Genomic DNA, 18,410 nt, shown 5'->3' with positions numbered 1-18,410 from the left:
CGCATGTGTACGAACCACCATGCTACATGGCAGTGAAACATGGGCCGTGACTGCTGAGGACATGCATAAGCTCGTAAGAAACGAAGCCAGTATGCTCCGATGGATGTGTAATGTCAGTGTGCATACTCGACAGAGTGTAAGTACCTTGAGAGAAAAGTTAGATCTAAGAAGCATCAGTTATGGTGTGCAAGAGAGGCGATTGCGCTGGTATGGTCATGTGGCAAGAGTGGATGAGGATAGCTGTGTGAAAAAGTGCCACACTCTAGCGGTTGAGGGAACCTGTGCAAGAGGTAGACCGATGAAGACCTGGGATGAAGTGGTGAAGCACGACCTTCGAACTTTAGGCCTCACCAAGGCAATGACTAGTGACCGGGACCTTTGGAAATATGCAGTACGTGAGAAGACCCGGCAAGCCAAGTGAGAGCATAATCTGTGGCCTCTGCCACAAGTGTAGCCAGCTCACTTATTCATATCTTTACTTCATTGGACACTAAACTCTGCTTGCGAAGACCTGTTGGGGTAAGTGAAATCGAAATCGTAATTGAACCATATTCGATGACTGGCACCTGTACCAGTGGAACACTAACATCACCGTCCGAGTGTGATCATTGCTAGAGCCGCTGTCTGCCTCCGTGCTAGTGGCACGTAAATAGCACCATTAGAGCGTGATCGTTTTATGATTTTTTTTCAACCCTGATTGTTTCAATTTATAATTTAAAGTATTGGAGAGCCTGAGTTCATTTCTGGCATTTATCCACAGTGACTTTAAAAAAATAGGTATGTAAAAGATAATTAATTTTATTTAGCATACTTTTCTGTGAGAAAATGTTGTTTGCTTATACACACAGCCTCACTTAATTAAGGTGGGGGTAAAAATATGAATTATCATTTTTTTGTTGATGCTTGTCTCTCACCAATGGAACACATGTGTGGTCCATTGGTATCATCATTAAGTGGGAGGAGAGTAAAAACCACTTTTTCATGAAAAGATGCTCCCCATCATTTTGAAGGTTGTAGTGGAAAACAATTGGAAAAATCCCCAACAAAAGGGAGAAATTCTACTTTCTGTGGTCTTCTTGATCCGAAACTCTTCTCCCCACTCTTTTGAAAAATTCCGCCCCAATTTCTTTATAATTGTGATCTATGTCATTTGAAAAGTATTTGTATAAACTTTCATTAAAAGATACCCATTTTCCTGAAAGTTATGAGGGAAAAATCGGATCATGTTAATTTTTCGAAAGTCCTCGTTCGTTTGCGCAAATTTTTGTTTTCATATTCGTTTTCTACACACTTTTTTTTTACACCTATTAGACTTGTTCTTTTTTGTTTTGGTGACCGGAAGTTAAAGTAAACATTAACCAATTTCTTTTTTTCATTTTTCTTACAAAATACCCTATTACCCCCGCCCCACTTCCCTGCTTTCAAAAAGCTAAGAACTCCATATTTTACTTTCATCTGATGTTTCATACATGTGTAGATTTCTCCTGAAATAGCAGACGAAAAAATATTATACCACCACCAGAAAACCCGATATGCTAGAAACAACAGCTAAATGTCTGGAAAATACTTTTTTCTTCTGATTTAATGACTTTGTTTTTCTTCTGTTTTTTTTTTTTTTTTTAATATAAACGATGTAATTACCCGCAAAAAAAGATCCAAATTTTGTTTTCAGGTGTTTTATATATGTTGTACGATTTCTGAAAAAAGTTCATTTTAAGTTTATATTGAAGATCAGGATTTCAGTAGAAGTTGAGCTGTAATTTTACGCGTGCACACAGCAAAAGAAGATTGCCGAAGGTTTTTTTTTTTTATGCCAAGCCACATATTATTATCATGTTTTGTTTATATAGAAATACCAAATAATAATCCATACTGAAGAGTTTGTCTGTCCTAGAACTATGTTTATCCACAACTAAATTCTGTGTGAAAGTGTGTTGTGTGTGTGTGTGTGTGTGCGTGCAACAGAAACGTACACAGAAGTTTGGTATCAAAAGAAGTTAATTTAAACATACTTTTCTTAATTCCAAAACATTGCAGGCATGGCTTGTGGTAAAAAGCTTGCTTCTCAACCACATGATTCTAGGGTTCAGTCCCACTGCATGGTACCTTGGGCAAGTGTCTTCTTCTATATAGCCTCCGGTCGACCAAAACCCTTGTGAGTGGATTTGGTAAACGGAAATTGAAAGAAGCCCGTTGTATATATATGTATATATTTGTATGTCTTTGTGTCTGTGATTGTTCCCCCACCATCACTTGACAACCAATGTTGGTGTATTTACGTCCCTGTAACTTAGGGAGTCTGCATAAGAGACCGATATTAGTCTTACAAAGAATAAGCTCTGGGGTCCATTACTTCGACTAAAAACCCTTAAATGCGGTGCTCCAGCATAGCCGCAGTCAAAATGCCTGAAACAAGTAAAAGAAAAAAAGAAAAAAAGAATACTTTCAAAATTGGACTTCGGCCATGATTGTTGATCTAAGATTTTCCTTCGATTTTGTTCCTTCATAACTTTCTGAAAAATGGAAAACGACGAGATGCGTATTGCACATCCCCCACCAAAACAATTCCATTAAAAGATATCCATTTCTATAGACGTTATGAGGAAATAAAGTCGATGGGGGAGGGACACTTGTCAAGATGTGCCCTTTTTTTGGTAAATTTTGATCCTTTCACCCGCACGATTTTCAAAAAAAAAAAAATCCATCATAATTATATATATCATTATACATCATCATCACCGTTTAACGTCTGCTTTCCATGCTGGCATGGGTTGGACGGTTTGACTGAGGACTGGCAAGCTAGGAAAATCTATTCGGGATTATTATATATATATTATATCCAGTTATTTTAAAAGGTTGGAAAAAGATATTTTGTTAATATTTTACTTTTACTTCATTTCACTCATACATGCAAAAACTCTAATGTGTTTTTTTTTAAGATGAATTTATCGTCTATCTCTCTACACTTCGTTACCATTAACTTCTATAACCTCTGCATCTTCACTTATTCATTCCAAACTTCTTTGAATTTTCAATCTAATGTAATCCACACACTCTCGAAAACGTATTTCTGCAAAATATCAACCAAGATTATGGATAAAGAAAGAAATAGCCAAAAATATTTGAAGATGGGGGTGAGGTGAAATTTCCGAGGGTTCCACTCCACCTCACCCTGTTTTCCGGACCCAAAAAGGGGTTTTGTAGCATATTAGGAGGTCACCAGAATTCAGTCAACGGAAAAAAAAAAAATTTCCCATGATTCCAGGATAGGTGGGGGTCCGGTTTCCCACCCACGGCTTTTTTTCGAACAAAAATAAGAGGTTTTCAGCATATTAGGAGGTCATGGTACTTGATTCCATGCAAAAAATCCGAGTTTTTTTTTTTTCTTAGTGAAAATCGGGCCTGTGAAAAGATCAATGGGGGTGGAAGGGGAAATTTCCGAGGCTTCCACCTCACTCCACCCCCCGTTTCCCCCCACCACCAAAGGATTTTGTAACATATTAGGTCACCGGATTTCATTCGACGAAAAAAGAAATTTCCAATGATTCGGGATATGGGGGGGGGGGGCGGTTCCCACCCCCTTTTTTCCGAGTAAAAATATGGAGTTTGCAGTATATTAGGAGGTCAAGGTACTTGATTCCACGCAAAAAATCCGAGATGTTTTTTTTGGGGGGGGGGGTGAAAATTGTGCGGGTGAAAGAATCAAATAATTCCCTTTTTTACGTTTTTCCTTAATTTTGCAGGTTATGCATCTCGTTTTACTTGGCCACTTCTGGTATCTTCTGCCTTTCTATCACTGCCAAAATCAATTTCTCTTCCAAAGAGAGAGTAGATTTTACCTCTTTCCTTAAATTTTTCATTAGAATGCATGGAGAGAATATGTTGTCACAAAAATGTTAAAGCTTTGCTAACGTGATCGATATGAGAGTAAACCTGGATTAAATTTCATTTTATACACACTTTGCTATCAATTATATAGAGAATTGCAAACATGGCATGTAAAGATAACTTATTTTAATACAATATTTATGTGTGTACATTTCCATAAATCGTTTTCTTGAACACTCACACCAAAATTATTAAATCAAGTGAAAAACGTGACAAAAATAATTGACCCGGAAGAAGGCCGTAGTCTTTTCGTACCTCTATATAAAGAGAGTAACCGGGAATTTTCAATTCCTTTTCACCGCCATTCTTTGAAACTTCTTGTCGGGTTTTGCTAGCTTAAATTTAGTTGGGTCTCCTGGTTTGTTTCTCTTTGCTATTTGTACGCGCTGTTATGTCCTCCCCTTTTGTGTTCAAGTCTGCGGACACGCCGACTACATCGGATCCGAACGATGTTTCCAGTATAACATCATTACTTTCGCAAACTACAGTAGAAGATGAGAAAAACGAGTTAAGCTTCTCTGGCCGGTCTCTGAAATTGAACGAGGCTGAAGATGGTCCGTATTTTATTTTGTTATTGTCTTGTTATTGTTTTCGTTGCTTTCCTTTCATTCTTAAATCATTACTCTTTATTTCTCCTATATACAAACAAACAATATATATGTGTTTATACATTGATTGTTCCATTAGTTGAAAAGAAGTAAAATTAAAACCAAAAGTCGGTGGTTCTTGATGTCCCTTGACTTTGTTGCGCACGGATAAAGAAAATTACTTGTACGCTTTGCTTAATGTATATATATATATATATATATATATATATATATATATATATATATATATAGAGAGAGAGAGAGAGAGAGAGAGAGAGAGAGAGAGAGAGAGAGAGAGAGAGAGAGAGCGAAAGAGGTCTATCTATATAGAAAACTATTGATTACCTTGTTTTCTTAAATCATACTTGCGAATAACACGTTCAAGGTGTTCATTCACAAGAATAGATTTACTAAAGCCTTAAATTAAAAGATCAACGCACATAATCGCCATTCAGGACACCTTGTGAGGACTAACTTCTACTATATATATATAGGCATAACTACAGGGTTTTACCCCCCAGACTTTGGGAGGTCATAACTTTCAGAAAAATGAAACCCTGTAGTTATGCCTATATATATATTGTGCGTGTGGAAACAAAATTGTTTTCGACCGCATTTGAGTAAAAGCTTTTGGCGGACTAAATCTACGTCAGTTGATAAAAGCTTAAAGCTCATAGAATATCATTATTGTATTTATTTGCGTCCATGTGTGTTTGTGATTACAAATAGAAGGCAACAAATATACGTCATTTGTCTATTCGTAATCATCAGAAGTTATGTTACAGTAGACGTCAATTACTATTCCTTGGCTGAGGTAAAGAATACGCACACCACCCGTTTTCGGCGTAACCCTGACCCCCAACCACCGGGTGTGCGTATTCTTTATCTTCACCCTATTCCTTCAGGTATCCGAGTTGTGAATTATAGTAAAGAAGTGTCCTAATTTGTTTTTCAGTGACCGACTCACATATATGTAATCAATATTCGAAGTGAATGCTCGATCTTAAGTTTCACCTACCCATTGTGCCTCCCACCCGTCTTTGTTTTCTAACTTTCAGAAAAATGGATATTTTTTAATAACATCTTCCACAAATACGCTTCTGATGATGTAGATTTCGTTTACATCTGAATTTTTAAGTGCGTAGTGCAAAATAAAATTGAAACAGTCCGTCTTGAGGGCCCTGGGAAGGGCCGGAAGGGAGTAACAAAATCAAATTTTCGAAATATTTTTTTTATAAGAAGCGCCCCACTCCGAACCATTTAGATGTATTTGGTGGAAATAAAAAATGAAAAAATCCCTGTCAAAGCAAATAACCCAACGTATGTGTGCGTGCTATTTCAGATCTCCACCCGTAATTTATTGTAAGCATTTTTTCCCGGAGTGGGAAGAGGGGTTTCGAAAAATTTACACTAGGCGGTTTTGTTTCTTCATAACTCAGAAAAATGGGCATGTTTAGATGAAACATTCTACAAATACCTTTCAGAGTGTGTAGATTACGATTATATCGGAATTTAATGTGGTTAAAAAAAATTGGTTGGTACACAGCATATGTATGTCAACAAAATGAAACTAGAAATTTCGAAAAAAATTGTGATGTCAGTATGCACAATTCCTATATAATCGTAATGTAACCGTCTGAAAGGATTTTGTAGAAAACTTCAAAAGTTATGAGGAGACAAAGCCGACATCTGTGAATTTTCCCCACCTCTGGAAAAAATTTTTCACCACAAATTCCGACCTGCAGTAATTTCTCGCCATATCACGGTTCACCACCTATCGCCGTTTATTATTTAAGCTTATGGTATTGTTTTGCATTTATAATAAAATAAATATATACAAATGAAAATTTTAAAAATATATATATACAGTATAGTACTGTTTCTATTTCGCGGATTTTCAGGTTTAGGAACATAACATCCACGATAGTCGAGGAATGACTGTACTCAAAATCTATCTACACCAGTTGAAGTGTATTTCATTAAAAAAAAAACCATCCATTTTTCTGAAAGTTGTGAGGAAACAGTCGGTGGCAGGGCATGTGTAGGTATGCTGTAACTTGAATAAGCTGAAATTCATGTTCAAATGATTAAGAAATGAGCTTATGGAATTTTTTTCATGACTAAATTAACAACATAATTCCAAATATTTAATATTATATAAGTAGTAGACCTTAGTTTAGATCTCTGATGTATTCTATCAAGCAGATTGGTGCTTCTCATCTGGGCTTTACTTCCTCATAACTTATTGCAAAATGCAATGAAACTTTGTAGAGATACGTATTAAAAGGTTTAGATTACAATTATATTGTTAAAATTTATTTAAACAAAATTGATTGAGGCGTTTTGGACTGTTTTCTTCTCACTCTGACTTTGTCACCCATTTTTATCATCCAAATATTTTCCTCTCGGTTTTCAGATTTATATTTGAAATTTTAGCATTAAGCACACCACAATCTCAAAAGCCATATTTCTGCAAAATATCAGTTAAAAAAATGTGCATAAGAGATAACAAAAGATTTCTCTTTCAGTGTGTGTATGTATTTCTTTGTAATAAAAGGCATTGGCTGGTGTATGAAAGAAGATCTATGCTGGTATATGTCAAATATGTTATGAATTTGGTGGTGGAAGCTACCCCTTGATAGACAGTTATTTTACATTTTAGTTAAGAGAGAAGAGACATTGCCCATGATATGAGCAACCAAATGCATTAATTTCTAAACTGTTAGAAATAAATTTATTTGGTTGCTAATATTAGTGTAGGACCAAAGAAGACTTAAGAAGTAAAGTTAGAAGGGACATGATTTTGAAAGTACACATGCCAGCGCCACGTAAAAAGCACCCAGTACCCTCTGTGAAGTGGTTGGCATTACGAAGGGCATCCAGCCATAGAAACCATGCCAAAACAGACAACTAGCACCTGATGTAGCCTTCAGTCAAACTGTCCAACCCATGCCAGCATGGAGAATGGACATTAAATGCTAATGAAGTGATGAACATATGTGGAGAAATGTTATACAGTGTAATATAAACCTTTCAACATAGTATTGGTATTGTAAAGCTGATGTTAAAATAATAATGATACCTATGAACTTTAAATTTTGTCAAATTCTGTAATATTTATTGTTATCTTTTTTTCTATATAGCACAAGAAATCATTGATGCAATCAATGATTTCAAGAATATGTGTGTGTTACGTATGGATGGGAATACAGTAGGACTGAATGCTGCTAAGGCAATTGCAAAGAGTTTGGAAAATCATCCAGAATTTAAAGTAAGTTGTTTGGAAATTACTATTATTATTGTTTTTTAATGTATGAAAAAAATTTAAAGTGATATGTGGTGTAGACTTGTACCATAGTCAGAAGTCTCACAGAATCATCAGCATCATGGCAGAAATGTTAGCACACCAGGCGAAATGCCTAGTGGTATTTCGTCTGCTGTTACATTCTGAGTTCAAATTCCAGGTTGACTTTGCTTTTCATCCTTTCGGGGTTGATTAAATAAGTACCGGTTAATCACTGGGGTCGATGTAATTGACTTAATCCCCTTGTTTGTCCCCTGTATGTTTAGCCCCCTGTGGGCAATAAAGAAATAAATAATAATTATATGGCGTGGGAATGACAGTGCTAGCGGAAATACACAATAGTTATTAGCTTATCAGTTTCAAGTTCAGAGTTCATATCCTACTGGTGTGGACAGTTACTTTTTCCTTAGAGTCAATAAAATAAAGTACCAATCAACTCAATTCGTTATTAGATCCCACCGTATTTATGGCCTTGGATCATCATCATCGTTTAACGTCCGCTTTCCATGCTAGCATGGGTTGGACGATTTGACTGAGGACTGGTGAAACCGGATGGCAACACCAGGCTCCAATCTAATTTGGCAGAGTTTCTACAGCCGGATGCCCTTCCTAACGCCAACCACTCAGAGAGTGTAGTGGGTGCTTTTACGTGTCACCCGCACGAAAACGGCCACGAGAATTTATTGTTATTTTTAGAATCGTTAACACACTGCAAAAAATGCTTAGTTGTATTTCTTCCAGGTTTATATTCTAAATTCAAATACTGAGGTTGACTTTGCCTTTCATTTCTTTTGGTGTTGATAAAATAAGTACTAGTTAAGCACTAGCTCGATGTAATCAACTTAGCCATCTACCCCTTAAAATTCTGTAGATTAGCAGAATTGTTAGTGTTGAACAGAATGCTTTGCAGTATTTGCCTGTTTTTATTATCTGAGCTCAAATTCCACCACGATTAACATTGCCTTTCATCCTTTTAGAGTCAATAAAATTAAGTATCAGTCAAGTACTGGAGTTGATGGCATTGACTAACCTCCTCCTAAAATTACTGATCTTTTTCCTAAATTTAAAACAATTATAATAAATTAAAATTTAAAGCAATTATTATTATTATAACTAGTGGCACCTGTGAATTTTTCATGGAATTAATTATAAACCTATTGGGTTATTTCTGATAACTTTATCCAAAAAACTGAAAGTGTAGCCTGTGTTGTGTGTGTATGGAAAGATAGTCGCTCATCTGCAACTCATTGAAATGTGAAAGGAATTGGAATACGATGATTACTTAATGCATTTTGTATATACACTTTATGCACAATTTTATAGACTTAATACACACCACTCACAAAATGAATATTCACTCTTATTTTTCCATTTTTCCTATAAACAAAAAAAAAGAATATCCTATACATATGATACAACTTTTAGTTAAATTGCATATGTCTGCCACGTAAATAAGAATATTTCATGGAATTGCACTTATGCACATGTTAAGTGATAGGTTATATAAAGTCTTAGTTCAATTTTTAAAACACACTTTTCACTGTCCAATCACCACTGCCATCACCACCATTTCTCTCCCTCCTCTCTCTCCCTTCTTTCCCTCCTCTCTCCCTCCCTTTAATCTCACCATCAGAACATCACCCCTCTGCTAAAATTATTATGTTCCTCCTACCTCACGTCACAGACACTTCTCTCTCTCTTTCTTTCTCACCCTCTTTCTGTCCCACTCTTTGCCTTATCCTCTTTCTCTCTTTTTTTTTCCTCCTCTCCTTCCCTTCAACTAATCATATGAGAGTGTTACAATTACATTCCCTCTACCTCATGTCATGGACACGTCTCCTTCTTTCCTCCCTCCCTCTTTTTTCCTCTCCCTATTTTCTTTCTTCTTCATTTTCTCCAATCACATGAAAGCGTTACCGACAGGCTAAGTAATGCAATGACAAGCAGAATTATAATAAGATATTAAAATGCTGTGACATGGCAGAAATAAATTGCTGCCTAAATCCCTTTCCTTAGTTCTGTACCTCGGTGTTCAAATATGACCAGGTTCACTTTATATTTCATCCCTTTAGTGTCAATAAGTACTAATTATGTTATTCTACCTCCCTCCTTCTCAAATTTGTAGCCTTTTGCTGGTGGCTATTGATTGGAAGAATCACTAGAGCATTGAACTGAATGTTCTGTGATATTCAGTTTTCCTCTGTACATTATCAGTTCAATTCCTTCCAAGGTTGATAGAATAAGTATCAGCCAAATACTAGTATGAATACAATGAACTATATCTAACAATATATTAGAAATCATTATAGTCCTTGTTTTCCATCAGCCATTTCATGCTAATATTAGTGGTACAGGTTTTATAGTTTTATAGATACTTTTATGCTAACCACTGAAGTATGGGTTAAAAGTGGCACCTACTTATAGTTAAACAGGCTTGAAGCAAATAAAAATGTGTTTTTTAAGGATGCAATGCAGCAGATTGCACTTAGCCTATAAGTAGGTTGGCATGCCATTGTTGTGAAGGCATGTGGCTTAGAGGTTAGGGTGCTCAACACATGATCATAAGGTCTTGGAATCAATTCCCTAGCCTGGGTTGCACATTGTGACCATGAGCAAAGCTTTTCATTTTACACTGCTCTAGTTTAATTAACTGTAATGTGTGCCAGCTGGGTGGTGGTTGTCTCCCCTGCCCTTCTAACAATCACATCCTAGATGTTCCTTTAGGTTAGAGTGGAAGAGCAAAGAGAGTGTCTATGTCTGCTTGCAACTATACCAACATCATCATCGTTTTACTTATTTCATTTTAATATGTTTGAAAGAAAAGCAAAATCAACCAGAATATGGTGACAGTGGTTCCAACAAAATAATTTGCAACTCAATGAAGCAGGTCTTTGACCAAGGATTTCACTAACTTCCATTGTAAGTTTTAAATCCTTCTGTGGGCCTCAGACAACAAAATACCCATTCCATTGTTGCCTCCTTTGAAGGATTTGACATTTTCAGTTGTACCCTGATAAACCAATGGGTTTGTAAGTTATTTTAGAGAGATCAACGTGTTTGTTGTAGAGTTTGAACTTGTGACCATCCAGCACATTAACCTCCTTGCTACTATGTATTTCAAAACTAATTTTAATGTCATTTTTCCTTTACTCCATTTTCTAGAGAGCTCTATGGAGTGATATATTTACTGGACGACTAAGGGAGGAAGTTCCACCCTCATTGGTATGTAGAATTTTGTTTCACTATATCTCTTCAGCCCTGTTTTCGTCTCTCTTCAGCCTCCTGTCTTTGTCGTGTTTGAAATAATAATGATGCTATTGTTATCAGTTTCATTTTCCAATTTCAGTTGTTTCCATTACCACTTATTACACCACTCATATTGTGGGGCCTTAAAATTATGACAGTACCCATTGTGCAGATTTTGTTAGTGTTTTTCTCTTAATAATTGTGAATAAGAAAAACCGGGGCTTTGTGGTTAAGAAGGTTGCTTCCCACCCATGTGGTCTTGGGTTCAGTACCACTGTACAGCACTTTGGGCAAGTGTCTTTTACTATAGCCCTTAGCCAACCAAAGTCTTGTAAATAAATTTAATGATGTCTAGACAAGGATACACACACATATATTATGTGTGTGTGTGTGTATCCCTGACTAGACTTCATGTAATGGTTGTAAATGAGCATCACCATCATACTAATGAGATTGTTCATTTCCAGTCTTCTGTGAAAAACAGGTCTGGCCTTGGAGAAATATTATTATACTTGGAAACAGGCAAGGGTTGGTGACAGAGCATCTGGCTGTATAAAATTTGCCTCAACAAATTCCATCTGACTTGTGGAAGCATTAAATGATGATGTATGTGTTTGTCTCTTTGTCTTGACATTGCAGGATGACTGTTAATGGGCATCATCATACGAATTGGTGTTGTTTGTTTCCTAGCCTCCGTGAAAACTTGTCAGGTCATGAGGAAATATTAACTTGCTTGGAAACTGGTGGGGGGTTGATGACAAGGAAGGAATCTGACCATAGAAAACCACCCTCAACAAGATCCATCTAATCCATGTAAGCATGGAGAAGATGTTAAAACTAACATGATGATTTGGGTGATATAGAAAATGGATGCCATTTTGATTGTGATGGGTATAAGCCTGTATTTTCGAGAGATGTAACAAATTTGAGATTTTACTAGTTTGGATACTTTTGTGTGATTTTTTTGCTTGGGTGTAGTTGTTTGTGACGATATCTAATCAAGAAAACCAATAACCACTTTGTCATTTGTTGGGACTAGTCCTTTTTAAAGGCAAGAACAAGAGATTTGGCTGCTACTTCTAGCAAATTGGGTATCCATACCATGTTTCTGTTATTGGTTTTTCTGTGTATTGTATCAAAGAAAGGTGGCTTCCACTACTCAGGAAATCCTAACTTCATCATCATCATCATTTAACATCTACCTTCCATATTGGCAAGGGTTGGACTTCTGTCTGTTTTTGGCGGGGTTTTTACAAATGCATACCCTTCCTAATACCAACCACCTAGCAGATTGGACTGAGTGCTTTTTACGTGGCACAAGCACAGTCGAGGTCAGTTTTGGCATGTTTTTACAGCTGGATGCCCTTCCAAACGCCAGCCACTTTACAATGTGGACTGGATGCTTTTTACATGACATCAGCACTGGCAGGGTCATCAAGTAACTTGCAAGACAAAGACCCTTTGAGAGGGGAAGGAGAATCTTGTGTCAGATAATGAAAGGTTGTAGTAAGACAGGAACAGGTGTAGAGGAGGTACATGGTTACCTAACCAAAGAGAGAGATTGAAATCTGTTTTATTGTGTGCTGCAACAACTATTGAAAGTAACTTTCTGTGTCTGGTCTTCTGTAACTTTGGCCCACTAACCACTAAACCTTGAAATGAGGATGACTGTGGTTAATATAGTTTTATCATTTGTATTTTCCAGAAAGCTTTAGGTGCAGGTGTTATGACAGCAGGAGCTCATCTGGTGGAACTAAATCTCAGTGACAATGCATTTGGTGCTATTGGTGTGGAAGGAATTGAAGAACTCTTGCTCAGCAGCTGCTGTTATTCTTTGAAAGAGCTTTACCTGAACAATAATGGACTTGGTATCAGTGGTGGAAAGGTAACTATTTTCTTGTTTGAACATATGAACGCATCTTATGTAATGACACATGTACATAATATCTTACCTTGTTTTCTAATGACATGTCTACAACATCTTGCTTTCTGATATATGAGCATAACATTATGATACATGAACAATGTTACATTGTGATACATGAGCCAAACATGTTACATTGTGACGTGAACATATTTTATAACACATACTCTACTTACTTGTGCACAAGTTGCACTATTTTATACTTGATTTTAACTGGAAAAACTGGGGTGCAATGTATACATAGGACGATGTAAAGTTACGAAGGGGGGAAAAATTTTGTACTAAGATTTAACAAGATTATGCACAAGTAAATACAGTAAATCACCTCAATTTAAAAGATGTCATTGAATAATTAGTCACAATTTTTATACTCTTTTTTTTCTTTTTGTATTTTTACTACTTGTTTACCTGGTCTTTAAACCTCGGTCTATTTAGTCCTAATTACTGTTGGGTAGGTAGGGACTATTTTCCACCAGGCAGAGTTATTGTTCATTGTAAATGTTTTATTTATAATTCAAGGAATACCCAGACATATGACTTGCATTGAATTCTGATTCTGTGATTTAATTTTAGCTTTATGATAATGATGATAATAATCCTTTCTATTATAGACACAAGACCTAAAATTTTGTGGGAGGAGCTAGTAAATTATATAGCCCCCAATGTTCAACTAGTACTTATTTTATCAGCCGCGGAAGGATGAAAGGCTAAGTTGACCTTGGTAGAATTTGAACCCAAAATGTAAAGAGTGAAAAAAATACTGCAAAGCATTCCTTCCCATACCCTAATGATTCAGCCAGCTTGCTGCCTTAATACTAACAATAAACGCCCTCCCCTCCTTTAATAGGAATGAACAGGCAGTTTTACTTGTGTCTGATGGCTGTGGTAAATGTGTCGGGAACAATGTTGAACGAATTGATGATAGACACCTTCATCTTTCGTCAAGTCCTCATCTACTTTTTCAAGTTCCACTTGGAAAGGAATTAGAGTGTGAAGAGGGAAGTGCTCTCTTCTGAATTATCAAAGGTGGATGACTAGTTAAAATGGTTAGAGTGAATGGAACCACTCAAAGCATATGTCTGTACATTGGAAAACATCTGTTGGAAGAGAGCATATACTCTTGGTGGATCTGTGGAGTTTCTTGATTGGACCTCATTGGTGGCTCTCTTGTATCTGGAGGACTGTATCATCGTATATTTTGTCTATTATGTATACTTTTCAACTCATTTCACTCTTTACTTTCTTTCCCTCCTCACCTTATTTTATGTACCCACCCCGTCTATGTTGTAGCTTGTCTTGTAATGTCTTCTTTTCTGATGCCTCTGCGATGAATAAAAGAAATTATTTCAAATACTATTGTGATTATGAAAAAAAAAACCCCAACTATTTCTAATTTGAAATACTGTAGATTTCTCTATTTTGTAGCTGCTGGCCAAAACTATGTTGAAGTGTCATGAAACCAGTGTGGCTGCTGGCACACCATTTCAGTTGAGTGTTTTTGTATCTGGACGGAACCGGTTGGAAAACGAAGGAGCTACTGCTCTTGCACAGGCCTTTAAGGTAGACTTTCTACTTTTGCATTTGTTGAAGACATTGAATTACTGCGTTTGTCTTATGCGACTTATGTCGTATATTTTCCCTATACCATTCTATCTTTCTCTCTCTATTTTTCTTGCAGACCATTGGTTCATTGGAGCGTATTGAAATGCCACAGAATGGAATCCAACATAAGGGTATTTTGGCCCTTGCTAAGGCTTTGGCCTCAAACCCTTCCTTAAGAACTCTTAACCTCAATGATAACACATTTTCAGAAAACGGAGCTCAAGCTATGGCTGAAGTAAGTTACAAGAAACACTGGCAAAGTCAACTATTGCTTTTTTAATTCATTAGTACAAGTTCTTATACTGGTGTCATATAATCAATTATACTCTCCCTCCAAAAACTTGCAGTCTTGTGCCAAAGGAAAAAACCTTATTGCATTCGTACATTTTCTACAGAAACGGTTTAGGAGCTTGCAGTTCTTTATTCTGTTCCCCATCCAATCTATTTTTCTGTAACTACACTAAATGTTACCAAAATAGCAAACATTTTACTGTGAACGATAAGCATCAAAATGAGAAAGAAAAGAGGAACAGGCCAACTGATTAGCCTGTCCTGCTTTTGCAACTTGATTAATATGCTACTGCTTCTCTACTGTTGAAATAATCCACTTCCGTATAATTTGAGTGACTATTTCTAGTTAGTCTCCAGCCCATTCCCTTCAATATCTCAGCTGCCAGCCGTGAAAGACCTCTTACTTTCCCTTTCTCCGTCATGTAACAGTTATACTCTGTACAGATCTCTACAACTAACCTCTATGTTGGTTCATCTCACTTGGTGTGTCCCCACTTATATTTTTTGTTGCAGTCTTTCTTTATGCCAATGGGGAAGGTTCCCTCATTGGCATAAAGAAATTTGCTGTAATCTGACCTGCTTGGAATAGCAACCAAATTCTCTCAAATCATATCTTACTATTTTTAAAAAGTATGGCACATTAAATAATGTAATCCTAGATATATGAAAGGGTGGAATACTCATAGTTCAGTTGGTATTGACCTTATTGCTGTTCAATTTCTGTCCTGGGGCTAAACAACAAATCATGAAATTTTCATGATTCTCTGTCATTATTAGCTCAAAGGTTGTCGGCAGAAACAGTTAAGCACAAGATTCATCTGTCTATTGTCTGAGATATATACTATATACTAAGAAGTTTACTATGTCAAGGCACATAGTTTAGTGATTAGTGGTGGACTCGTGATTGTAAGAGTGTGGCTTCAATTCATGGTCTGAGCAAACCACTTCATTTCACGTTGTTCTAATCCTCTCAGCTGATAAAAAATGAGTTTTCCTGTGATGGACTGGCATCTCATCCAAGAAGAAATGTACGAAACTGGGAAACTAGCCCTATGTTCTTTACCGGGTAATCTCAACTAACCAAGAAGCTTACTGGAATTAGTTCATTCACTTATACATTGCACCTTCTGCATAATTTGCTTTGTGACTAGTCAAGAGAAATCATAATCGTGTTGTTATTTAAATCCTTAGTCACAGCTCTGATTGTCGAACTTGAGATAAATTTGGTTGTTATTTCTTGCAGGTCAAGTATCTACACAGACACTTTACACCTTGGCTCATTATTATTATTGGCAGAATCAGTAACATTCCGGACAAAGTGCCTTGTGGTATTTAGTTATATACTTTTACACTCTGAGTTCAACTCCTACCAAGATCTTTTACTCTTCAAAGATGAATAAAATAGTACCAGTCAAGTTCTAAGAACAATCTAGTTTTCTGCCTCTTTTGTCAGAACCTGTGTCTATGTATCTTTGTTTGAAAAGATGATAAACGTTTAGCTGAACCTGTGACCCTGTTTTGATACCCACGTAAAGCATTTCTCCTACATTATATTCCAAATATTCATTAAAAAAAGAAAAAACAAAATAATGAAACTGTAAAATTTTCTATTCTTGTTAATTTGTTATTACTTTCTGCTTATGTATGAGATCAAGATTTTGTCAATGTCTTCTCTCTAGGTCCTTCCAAAACTGCAGAGGCTTGAAGTAATTAATTTTGGTGATTGTCTTCTGAAGACTGGAGGTGCAAAAGCTATAGGTGAAAGTTTGAAGACATCACACACATGTTTAAAAGTGAGTTGTATTCATTTTATTATTGTCAGATTTGTTGACTTGCTAGTGTGGTAGGAGTTGTGAGAGTTTTTAGATAGATAAACTATTGTACTGCGACTTTCCTTTTTCTTGGTGCAAACCTAACATTAAGGTATTGTGTAAGATGTCAAAAGAATTTGGGGATCGGACTGCTGATCAATTAATTGTCTCTATCTCTAGTTTAATCATCTTATTGCCATATTTCTAATGACGTATACTGCTTATGTGCTTCAGTAAATTCAGAAATTGACTAGGAATGCATATGTATCTCGCAAAATAACTTTATCATTAATTATGGTGTTTGTATGCAAATCATCCTCATTTAACATGTTTTCCATGCTGGCATGGATTTGACAGGAGCTGTCCAGACTCCAATTGTCTGTTGTGGCATGGTTTCTATGGTTGGATGCCCTTCCTAATGCCAACTACTTTACAGAATGTGTTGGGTGCATTTGCGCAGCCCAGTATTAGTGCATTTTATGTGGCACCAGCACCCGTAAAGGACAAGCCTGTATGTGTGGATGACCGTGATTTTACTTAGCTTGACATGTCATCTCATGTACAGCAAATTGCCACAACTCTCAGTCCCTTGTCATTTTCTCAGTGATAAAGTTATAACAGAAGGTTCTGATTTGTATATGATCATTTTCAAACAGACAATTTTTTATAATAGAATCAACAGCAGTGTCAAGCAGTTTGGTTTGGAAAAAAAATCAAATCTCTTTATAATAATTTACTAGAGTTGTGTGTGTGAGTGAGTATATGCTTCCTAGCCATGTAGTCTTGGGTTCAGTCCCACTGCATGGCACCTTTGACAAGTGTCTTCTACTGTAGCTCCAAGCCAGCCAAAGCCTTTTGAGTGGATTTGGTAGACTGAAACTGAAAGAAGTTCATTGGTGTGTGTGTGTGTGTGTGTGTGTGTAACAGACACGTACATCAAGTTAAATATAATTGTCTAAAAACTTGTCTTACTGCTTTGAGTTGTATTCATAAAACTTGCCCCTGGATCTTAGTGGTTGAGCAACTTAAGGCCTAGGCCTGTCAGAACAAGAGTTTTGCTCCTAAGTAAGGATGGTGTCATGAGGAAGCTTTGATTTATAAATTCTAGATCTACCTGTAGATGGAAGTCATGTCGAGGAGAGAACTATTGACTTCATCAAATGATAATCACTGCAGGATACATTTTGTTTTTCATTATGCATGTTCACACATGAACATAGCTTACACCAAATGACTTTCTAGGTACATTGTCTGGTGGAGAGCTGGCAATTAGAAAAAAAAGAGTAAGAAGTAAATGGAGTTTTGTTACATTAGCTGAATGAGGAAAAAACGGGTATAGGTTCATTATCTCAATGACTTGGTAATGACAATGATAATCATTTCAAGATTATAAATTTTGTGAATTATTAAACTCATTTTTAGGATATTTATTTACAGTATTTATATCTACAGTTTCAATCACTTCAATCTCTAGTTGTCATTTGGTAAGATCCCAGTTTAGATCTGTCAAATGTAATGCTTATTTCTTCATATTGACTTCAATTAATCATGGCTTATCTTGAAAGTTTTGAGATTTCACTAGTGTGATTGCTTATTTTTAGAATGACATTGTACAGTATGCATGAGAGGTTGGATCTGGTTTGTTTGAACATAAAACTAGTAGATTATTTATGCTAGGTATAGCCATTCTAAATGCTAAAGGGTTAAATTCAGTTTAGGATCATGTAGATATCCAGGAATTCAACACTTGTTGATCT

General features: G+C 36.3%; 1 protein-coding gene across 2 annotated transcripts in view; it reads left to right on the top strand.

Annotated features, from left to right (window-relative positions):
- The first annotated feature begins 3,257 nt into the window (after positions 1 to 3,257).
- LOC106871481 (ran GTPase-activating protein 1) overlaps positions 3,258 to 18,410 on the top strand; it is a 38,083-nt gene continuing 22,930 nt past the window's right edge. Inside the window, exons 1-7 of one of the 2 annotated variants that reach the window (XM_014917959.3) lie at positions 3,258 to 4,442; positions 7,619 to 7,746; positions 10,942 to 11,001; positions 12,731 to 12,910; positions 14,375 to 14,509; positions 14,628 to 14,786; positions 16,522 to 16,635. In XM_014917959.3, the coding sequence (XP_014773445.1) occupies positions 4,280 to 4,442; positions 7,619 to 7,746; positions 10,942 to 11,001; positions 12,731 to 12,910; positions 14,375 to 14,509; positions 14,628 to 14,786; positions 16,522 to 16,635 (939 nt within the window). In that variant the 5' untranslated portion in view covers positions 3,258 to 4,279. The remainder of the gene's footprint in view (positions 4,443 to 7,618; positions 7,747 to 10,941; positions 11,002 to 12,730; positions 12,911 to 14,374; positions 14,510 to 14,627; positions 14,787 to 16,521; positions 16,636 to 18,410) is intronic. The other variant, XM_014917960.3, reaches the window with a different exon arrangement.

This window comes from Octopus bimaculoides, chromosome 6 (genome assembly GCF_046866305.1).
Source record: "Octopus bimaculoides isolate indiv1 chromosome 6, ASM4686630v1, whole genome shotgun sequence".
NCBI classification, from domain to species: Eukaryota; Metazoa; Mollusca; class Cephalopoda; order Octopoda; family Octopodidae; genus Octopus; species Octopus bimaculoides.
This window is presented reverse-complemented; position numbering and strand designations above follow the sequence as displayed.